This window comes from Babylonia areolata, chromosome 19 (genome assembly GCF_041734735.1).
Source record: "Babylonia areolata isolate BAREFJ2019XMU chromosome 19, ASM4173473v1, whole genome shotgun sequence".
In the NCBI taxonomy this organism is placed as follows: domain Eukaryota; kingdom Metazoa; phylum Mollusca; class Gastropoda; order Neogastropoda; family Buccinidae; genus Babylonia; species Babylonia areolata.
This window is the reverse complement of record NC_134894.1, coordinates 15,422,990-15,433,706: the sequence shown is the minus strand read 5'-3', so window position 1 is coordinate 15,433,706 and position 10,717 is coordinate 15,422,990. Positions and strand designations below refer to the sequence as shown.

The 10,717-nt window shown below is 43.5% G+C and overlaps 1 protein-coding gene across 1 annotated transcript; it reads right to left on the bottom strand.

The window, feature by feature from the left end:
- Positions 1–2,150: 2,150 nt before the first annotated feature.
- Positions 2,151–10,319, bottom strand: LOC143294007 (prolactin-releasing peptide receptor-like). The gene is made up of 2 exons (XM_076605401.1): positions 9,417–10,319; positions 2,151–2,453 (listed from the first exon to the last, which is right to left on the bottom strand). Exons 1-2 carry the CDS (start codon positions 10,317–10,319, stop codon positions 2,151–2,153), a joined length of 1,206 nt encoding a protein of 401 aa, XP_076461516.1.
- Between the last annotated feature and the right edge of the window lie 398 nt (positions 10,320–10,717).

The window sequence follows — 10,717 nt, the reverse complement described above, 5'->3', positions numbered from 1 at the left end:
GAGCCTTATTACTTTCAGTTTGCAATATCTGAAAGCGTGTCATGTTCTCCATTGATAGTAGTTACGAAATAAATATAGAAAGAAGGAAAGAAAGACAGAAACGAAGAAATAAAGAAAGACTAAAGAAACAAGAAGGAAACATGATTATGGGATACATGATTTTTACCTCAGTAACAGACGTTTGAAATCAATATTTACCATTATGTTTGGTGTAGTTATTATTATTATTATTATTACTATATTATAATTATAATTATCATCATCATCATCATCATGCACTGTCATGGCTGACTGTCAAATGTTGCAATGATAGGCAGAACCATATCAACCAGTGCATTAGCAAGACTCAAACATAACAATAAGCTAATGATGGTGATGATGATGATGGCGATTGTGATGACAATGATGATGATGATGACGACGTTGATGGTAATGATGATGGTGGTGATGGTTGTGGTTGTGTTTGTAGAAGTGGTGGTTGAGAAGGAGAAGAGAAGAAGAAGAAGAAGAAGAAGAAGAAGAAGAAGAAGAAGAAGAAGAAGAAGAAGAACAATGAGCAACAACACCACCAACTACATTGCCAACTATGAGACCGACTGTAAACGAACAAATAGTATTACACGAAAAAATATGGCACTTTGAACGTCTTTCAATTTCAACCACAGAAAAAAAAAGATGACTGAGAATTCAGAGGATCAGTCCGAAGAGAGTGTGACAAAGAATGCTAATAAATAATATATCCACTCAGATATATCGCACATCTCAGGTTCACCCACCCTCTTGCAGACCCTTGTGGTCGTAACTTACGTCTCCCCATTCGAAGACTACACGATAAAACCGATAAAGATCATCTTCACTATCAGAAGACCAAGCAGAGTCATCGTGTGTCTCTACTGTTCGTGGAACAAAGAAGGTAAGTAAATAAACCGAACGGAGGAGAACAGAAGAGAATCCGTTTAGTATTGGTGACCTGAATCACACCTTCAAGATCCCATCCCTACTGATTCAGTTTCAGTTTCAAGGAAGTGTTAAAGCGTGCGTAGTGATCCACATACACTACTCACATCTACAAAAAAACAACAACAAAAAACAAAAAAACAAACAAAAAAACCCAAACAAACAACCCCCACCCCCCCAAAAAAAAAACAAAAAAACCAAAACGATCTGTACTTCAGTGATCTAACTGTTGACGGCATTCACGCAGTCTGTCTGAAGTGTCAGTGACATAAAGCTTCGACTGAGGCGGAATAGTTCACTATCAGTTTTCACATTTCATCCACTTCTTTTGGTGAAGAATGCTTCCCATCGCCTCCGATATCACCACCATGTGCCAGGGAGTCATAGAACTAATTGTTTTCGCTGCTTGTTTTTTTTGGGGGGGTGGGGGTAGGTGGGTCGCCTTCTTCTTTGTTGGTATCTCATAAAGATATTTTTGTCCTTCCTTTCATTACTTCCCTCCATCTCCCCCTCCCCCCCCCACACACACACCTTTTCTTTCTTTCGTTTTTATCTCCCTTTCGTCTATCTTCTTTTCTCCCTTCTGGCTGTATGCCTTGGAGAAAATCCAGCAGTGGTGATGAGAAAGATGAAATAGGAATGACGATAATTATATACAGTGGTCCATTCTGATGTGTATCAGTGTCTGGCTTGCCAGTGTCTGTCTTTCGGTTTCTTCCTTGTTTTTCGTTTGCTTGTTGATAATGTTTTATTTCACCAGCAAAACAATGTGCAACTCATCGGGAGCTTGAAGAGGGTCGGTGTTGGGTGGATGGACACTCTCTACTCCTCGATGGTGCAACTTTTGCTTTGTTTTATGATTTTTTTAATTTTTAAAATTTTTTTAGCTAAAAAAAAGGAATGGGTAGGAAGGTAGGAAAACCGATCTCAAAATTGTTTCAGTTTCATGAATAATATATATATATATATATATATATATATATATATATATATATACATGTGTGTGTGTGTGTGTGTGTGTGTGTGTGTGTGTGTGTGTGTGTGTGTGATACACATATATTTTTTGTTTTGTTTTAAACATTCATTCTAATTTACTTATAATTTTTTCAGTGTATGGACATTCTAAGGGAAAGATGCCCCTTTTGTCTTCCTTCTATTTCTTTCTTTTCTTTTCCCGCTGGTATTTACAAACATCACACGGCACTGATGACGTCGCCGCCTTTTCTACCGGCAGGACCGCAGGACTGGGACACCTCCAGAGGGGATGCTGAAATCAGCCCGCACTGCTCCGTGTGCCTGCTGCCCTTTCGGGGGAAGTGGCCGCAGAAGTGACGGCAGGGGGGCGCACTGCGCCTGCGCCACACGCACATCCGCTGCAGGTCCCGGCGGAAGTTGGAGTTGAGGAGGCCGTAGATGACAGGGTTGAGGCAGACAGAGCTGAATGCCAGCAACATGCAGGCGGCGTGAATCAGGGGGAAGTTGCTGTTCTTGAAGATCTGGAACACACAGACAGGTGGTAACTGTTAGGGTCTACGTGTGTAGCGGTTTGGTGGTGTGTACGTATTTTTATGTAATGTGTGGTGTCAGTCCTTGAATGCATGCATTCAGTTTCAGTTTCAGTAGCTCAAGGAGGCGTCACTGCGTTCGGCCAAATCCATATTGTCCGAACGCAGTGACGCCTCCTTGAGCTACTGAAACTGAAAACTGAAACTAGAACAGGTGCCAACGAGTGTTGCGTATTTCAGTTAAGTAAGTTCAGTTACTCAAAAAGACGTCACTGCGTTCGAACAAATCCATAATATACGATACACCACATCCGCTAAGAAGATGCCTGACCAGCAGCGTAACCCAACGCGCTTGGTCAGGCCTTTAACGCTGCATAAACCTTTCTTGTTTGGAGACCATATACAAAAATGACGATAACAACAACAATCATAATAACAATAATAACAACAATAATGATAACAACAATAACAAAAACATAATGCTTTGACACTCAAAAAGCATAAACATATTACATTATCACACACACACACACACACACACACACACACACACACACACACACACACACACACACACACACACCAGCAACCGAAGTTACTGACACCTTTACGTTATGAAAATCACTCCAAAATCATTCTCTCTCAAAATCACCATTTGCAACCAAAAAAAAAAAAAAAATCATTCCTTTTGTAAGTAATGGCACATCTGTATAATGTTTATTGTAAAGCGCTTTGAGGTCCTTCTTACGGAGGAAAACGATAAACAAGTATGTCTATTCTTCTTCTTCTTCTGTACAAAACAAAATAAATATCGATTTTTTTTTTTGCGAGGTCAGACGGCCGTGATACACACCGTGAAAACAGATGGACAAATGGATGATTGAATGCCAGACTGCGGGCGCAGACGGACAGACAGAAAAACAGGCATACGGACAGACACCACCCTAGAACTGGGGGGCTGAAGACCTGTGGCTGAGTAAATATATACATGGGATTATGGGGTCGGGCTGGTAGACAGACAACAGACTTGCGGAGAGGAAAGTGGATTGATGAACAGATTGACTGGTGGAAAGATATTCAAGACAAATACATTATTCACACACAAACGCAGACACAGACACACTATTCCCCTCCTTGAAGATGTGTTCTCTCTCTCTCACACACAGAGAGAAACACACAGACACACACACACAGACACACAGACACAGACACACAGACGCACACACACACACACACACACACACACACAGAGAGTTCCAGTTTCAGTTACAAGGAGACGCAAACCAGCAAACATACACACGCGCACATGCATTCGAGTGCATAGAACAGGAGTGACAGCGAATTTGGGGCGTAGACATGTTCTGTTTTTTTGTTTGTTTGTTTGTTTGTTTGTTTGTTTGATGGAAATAATCCTATTATGAAACACACAACCTGGGTAGATAAACTGTACGCTAAACAGACACAGTATGGCAATGAGAAAAGGAGTGGTTACGGAGGTTTCACATCCATTGCAATCCCTTGTTACCACTATTATGAGAGGAAGGTTACAGAATGGTTAAGCCGCTCATCTGCCAATACAGAGTCCGCGAGGGTCTGGGTTCGAAATCCGCTCTCGCCCTTTGTCTCACGTTTGACTGGAAAATCAAACTGAGCGTCTAGTCATTCGGGTGAGACGGTAAACCGAGGTCCAATGTGCAACACGTACTTAACGGACTGAAAAAGAGCCCATGGCAACGAGAAAGTTGTTCTCTGCCAAAATTCAGGAGAAGAAATTCCCTCTGGTTGGTACAGAAATATATGCGCAAAGCTTGACAAAGCGCGTTGGGTAATGCTGCTGGTCAGGCATCTGCCCAGCGGATGTGGTGTAGCGTATATGGATTTGTCCGAACACAGTGACGCCTCCTTGAGAATCTGAAACTGAAACTGTTACCACTATTACATGGTGCAGTTACTTCAATCCGCTATCCCTGAGACCATTTCAACGACAGAGCTCCATTAAAACAGCGGGATTTTGGTGACCTAATTTCCTGTTTTGTGCAGCATTTTTGCAAAAGCAAGGTTTAGTCGACTGCATGCAGGGAAGAAAATAGGCTTGCCACACAAGCAAAACACACACTCCAAAATGCACTCGGGTGGACGAAAAGTCGCCCGACATACGAACGGATTACAGCACAGCCACATGTCGGACTTTTTCACGCAATCCGTTTGAAATTCCCAGTTGTCCAGTCGCTGTCCATGTTGACAAGCAGACAACGATTACCCCTCATATTATCAACAGCCTAAATTGCCATGGTTGGCAGTTAATTTCTGACCACCCATGTACGTTCCTTGCTTACATCATATCTGAACAACCACAATTGACATGAAATGACTCAGTGGCAATGCAGGTTCTTCTCTGGTGAGTGGTAAAATGATGTCTTGACGTTGATAACTACCTCTTGACTGATGGTGTCAGGGTGCAATGGAACGAGATGGATTGTGGATGTGCACGGAGAATTTGAAAAGGGCTATTAGAGTAATAACGACGACGACGACATCAATAAGAATTTACAACAACAACAACAACAACAACAATAATAATAATAATAATAATAATAATGGTGATAATAGTGACAATAATAATGACAATAATAATGATGATAATAATAATAATATCAACAACAGCTACAACAACAATACCAACAAGAGGAATATGCGTCAGAGGTGGACAATGAAAAAAATATGTGGAACTGTACAGCAATATAGAATGTGTGGGCACAGCATCGCGTGAGAGCATTAAGAACCAACACACACACACACTTTACCTCCCCCTGCTTCAGAGCTTCGCTGTCAGGTTGTGTCTCACAGGTTTTTATTTTCACCCATTTTATCGTCTTCCGTTTGTTCTTCAGACACTTCGGTACTGCGGTCCCCATGCTTTTATACTTCCTTGAGAAACTGACACTGACACTGCAGAAACTCTGCCCCCCCCGGCCCCCCCACCCCCCCACTAACACACACAAAGTAACAGACAGCGAGCACTTGCCTGTCAGGAACGGTAAAACGTGGAACAATCTTCTTGCTTCTAGCAGACAGTTTCCCTTCGTAAAATCTCGTAAACCTCAGCCGTCCTTTGCTTTTTCTTCCCCTGACAGCGTATACTGAATCAGATCACCATCCACGCCACTTCCATTTTCCGTTCACAAGTTGGATCACAGGGAAAACACAATTAGAGGGGTACCAGTTTTCATCCCCCCCGTCCCCCCACCTCCTCTCCCTCTTTGCAATGCGACGAGATTGGACTGTCAAACAGTTTTTAGAGATACACTCGGTGGAGTAATGGATGGTTTAGCACGTAAAAAAAAGAAAAAAAGAATTGCGATACGAATAAACGAAGCTAGGAACTTTGAAACCAAAATAAACAAACAAGACGGTAATTTGCTCTCCTTGTCAAAGGTGCGCACATTAAAACCAGCGCTGCTTTGCTCTTATCTTCATCTGCACTCAGCCAGGTAACCTGTAGTATGCTGAAGGCAGTAACTGTATGAGAACAATGCATCACGTTCGTATCATCAGGCTGATGTTGTGCGGAGCTGACGTTTGTGTCAAAGTTATCAGCTGAAGCCATAACTAGAGATAACATCGAAGCCTCAGCGTTACAGTTGATACAACAAGCAACTAAACAATCAACTTTATTTGTATTTGTATTTGTATTTCTTTTTATCACAACAGATTTCTCTGTGGGAAATTCGGGCTGCTCTCCCTAGGGAGAGCGCGTCGCTATACTACAGCGCCACCTTTTTTTTTGTATTTTTTCCAGCGTGCAGTTTTATTTATTTTTCCTGTCGAAATGGATTTTTTCTACAGAATTTTGCTAGGAACAACCCTTTTGTTGCCGTGGGTTCTTTTACGTGCGCTAAGTGCATGCTGCACACGGGACCTCGATTTATCGTCTCATCCGAATGACTAGCGTCCAGACCACCACTTAAGGTCTAGTGGAGGGGGAGAAAATATCGGCGGCTGAGCCGTGATTCGAACCAGCGCGCTCAGATTCTCTCGCTTCCTAGGCGAACGCGTTACCTCTAGACCATCTCTCCACAATCTCTCCAACCAACTATTCAAATACACATAGCATCGTCCTCCGCCGAAATGTATGGGGACGCCCTCTTTGTTGGGTGAGTGTGCATACATGAACAAAGACACGTGCGCAAACACTCACTCACATGACACGACACTGACACGCATGAGACACAGAAAGAGACAGAGAGAGAAAGCAAGCGAGAGAGAGAGGGAGATGAAGAGGTGGTGGAGAAAAAAAGCCCTGTATTTTAACGACGTGATTGTTTTGTACTTCAAAGCAACCAAAGTTAAACACGAAAACAAAAAGCTGTGATATATTATATACCACACTACACTACACTACACTACACTATACCACCACACCCTACACTACACTACACTACACTACACTACACCATCCCACCCTACACTACACTACACTACACTATACCACTCCACCCTACACTACACTACATTACACTACTCAAATCCACCCCACCCTACACTACACTACACTACACTACACCACCCCACCCTACACTACACTACACTACATTACACTACACAATACCACCCCACCCTACACTACACTACACTACCTACACCACCCCACCCTACACTACACTACACAATACCACCCCACCCTTCACTACACTACACTACACTACACTACACTACACCACCCCACCCTACACTACACTACACTACACAATACCACCCCACCCTACACTACACTACACAATACCACCCCACCCCACCCTACACTACACTACACTACACTACACTACACCACCCCACCCTACACTACACTACACTACACCACCCCACCCTAAACTACACTACACTACACTACACTACAACATAATGCCACAATGTCAGGAGACAAAACAACGCAGTACAACGTACCACAATACAAGGCCACAACAAAGTCATCATGTTATCCTGACGGTAAATGTAACATTGACATGGTCTCCTTGGACAGTAATGCATAGATCGACAAACAACCAAGCCATCGAACAGACAAGCAAGTCCATAGAAACAAGATATAATGATAATATTGTCCTTGTCTTTCTTGGCAGCGACTGTACACCACACTGCGAGACACACACAACAATGAAGCAAAGAGATCAACCGACATATTTCACTGTCCTTGTGAACAATCAGACAGGCAGACAGATAGACAGACAACTAGTCAGAGAGAGAGAGAGAGAGAGAGAGAGAGAGAGAGAGAGAAACGAAACGAAACGAAACGAAACGAAACAAAACGAAATTTTACCAGTGTAATGAGATAACAAAACATATGCTTTATTCCACCCAGCCTTGGGGTATAAAAGAAAGTGGGGAAAAAAGAGGGGGTGGGGGTGGGGTGGGGGGTGGGGGGGTAGGGTTTCATCAAAGAACACAAGAACACAGAATTATTAAAAAGAAATATATCAACGACAAATTTCACTGAAAGTCACATGATAAACTTATGAAAAAAGACCACTACAAAGCAACAAACTAAAGAACTCTCTATCCCCACCCGTACCACAGTCTCATTCCCTCCAACCCCATGCACATAGTGAAAGCTTTAGATTTCAACATTCAGTCGTAAATATGATTATAATCAAAGATATTCAAATTTATGATGATATACCCTCCAACCCCATGCACATAGTAAAAGCTTTAGACTTCAACATTCAGTCGTAAATATGATTATAATCAAAGATATTCAAATTTATGATGATATACCCTCCAACCCCATACACATAGTGAAAGCTTTAGATTTCAACATTCAGTCGTAAATATGATTATAATCAAAGATATTCAAATTTATGATGATATACCCTCCAACCCCATGCACATAGTGAAAGCTTTAGATTTCAACATTCAGTCGTAAATATGATTATAATCAAAGATATTCAAATTTATGATGATATACCCTCCAACCCCATGCACATAGTGAAAGCTTTAGATTTCAACATTCAGTCGTAAATATGATTATAATCAAAGATATTCAAATTTATGATGATATACCAATGACTTTTTTTTTCTTTTTCTTTTTTTTTTTTGGCGGGGTGGGGGTGGGTGTGTGTCTCCAATAACATTGGTCAACGTGAAGAAAAAAGTGAACAAAGCATCTAACTAGAGAGAGAGAGAGAGAGAGAGAGAGAGAGAGAGAGAGAGAGAGAGAGAGAGAGAGAGAGAGAGAGAGAGAGAGAGAGAATAAACTCAAATAAAGCGTTTCTTTATGTGTTCACAATTATGATCAACATTGTTCAGTTATTGTTTACTACAGGTCAGTTTTACATTTTGTTGGTAGATCATTCGAATTTAGAGATTTTATGAAATTCCAAAGAAAAGAATCTTCTTTGCAAAGGATGAGAAAGTTTTAGGTTTAATTTTCAAGGAGGTGTCAGAGAGTACGGATTCATCCATACACGCTGCAACACACCTGCTGAAAAAGGTGGAAAAAAAACAACAACAACAACAACAAAACAACAACAACAATAACAAACAAACACACACACACACAAACAACAACAACAACAACAACACTAAGAAGACATGGCAGTGACAAGGCAGACAGACAGACAGACAGACGGACGGACAGCACGCCCTCACCAGGTCAACACACCTGCTGTGTATGTCTGGATTGTTGTTTTGTCGAGTGAGGTGTGAGCGTGTGTGTGTATGTGTCTGTATGAAGGCTGGCTATAATGTACAAGTGGCATTTTTGAATGAAAGCTTCTTTTTTTATATATATATGTATGTTGCCACAGTTGTCATGATGGCCTGAGTCATCACAGTCGTTTAGCGTTCAGCGTTCAATACACCTGCTGAAGAAAACCAAGACAAAAACCAAGAAGACATGACAGTAACAGGGCGGACAGGCAGACAGACAGACTGACAGACAGACGGACAGCACGTCCTCACCAGGTAGTCAATGGAGGCCAGGGCGTTGACCACGTGCAGCGGCAGCCAGGACACGGCGAAGGAGGCCGCCATGCTGGTCAGCAGGCACATGTTCTTCCGGTGACGCTGCCGCTTCCGCTGCCACTGACACTCCGGAAGCCGCGCCGTCCCTTCCGCCTCGATGCGCAGGCGCAGGAAGTTGCCGATGAGGAGGTGGAGGGTGACGATGGCGGCGAGGGGCGAGAGGTACTGCAGCAGCAGCACGAAGATGGTGTAGACGGTGAGGGAGGTCTGGGAGTGCCACTGCTCCAGACACACGGTGTACAGCACGTACCCCCCGAAGCCCTTGACCTCCTCCAGGCGATGCACCAGGAAGATGGGCAGGGCGATGGCCATGGACAGCAGCCAGATGAGCAGCAAGCAGTAGATGGGCGACACGTGCACCCTGCTGTACTGCCCGGGGCACATCACGGCCCGGTACCGGTCCACAGCCAGGGCCACCAGCGTGAACGTGGACACGAAGACATACACTGTCTGCAAGGACGGCACCAGCTTGCACAGCGCCCCGCCCAGGGGCCAGTTCTTCAGCATCAGCCTCACCAGGGTGGGCGGCTTGCACAGCAAGCAGGTCAGGATGTCCGACACCGCCAGGTTCAGGATGTACCAGTTTCGCGAAGACTGGCGCCGGCCTTTCCGGATGATGATGAAGCACACAAGTCCGTTGCCCACCAGACCCAGTACGATGAAGAACACGAAGAGGAGGATGAAGCAGAGTTCTTCGGAGGGCTGGAACCAGTGGTCTTCCTGCTCGTAGTCCATCGCCACACGGAGGAAGTCTTCCAGAGAGTAGTTGCTGTGGTGACCGCTATAATCATCCACGTCAAGCATCTCCAGGAGATACGTGTAATCATCCAGCCCCTCCATACTGTGTGTCTAACAGGGCACAGGCACCAGAACATTAACTGCTTTGTGTAAACTGATTATGGAGCTCAGGAGAGGGTTGGTCATGCACACCAGCTAAGTCCTACCATCTTAAGATGCGGGTGTTCAATTCTTCGAGTTTTAAAATGATTTTTCGTGCTTCCGAACTTAAAGTTTGAAATGTAATCTTCAAGTAAACAGAACAACATCATTTTCGGAGAGAAGTGAAGTATATCACCGCCCAACACAACATGCAAGTTTTGACTGAAACATTCATACCGTGAATGTAACTCCACTGCTGTTAATTGGAAATCGTTCAAAATGTATGCACTGTACACGACACAAAATCGGTCTGGCTTTTAATTCGCCACCGACATTTTTCCAGCACTTTGGTATAGGAT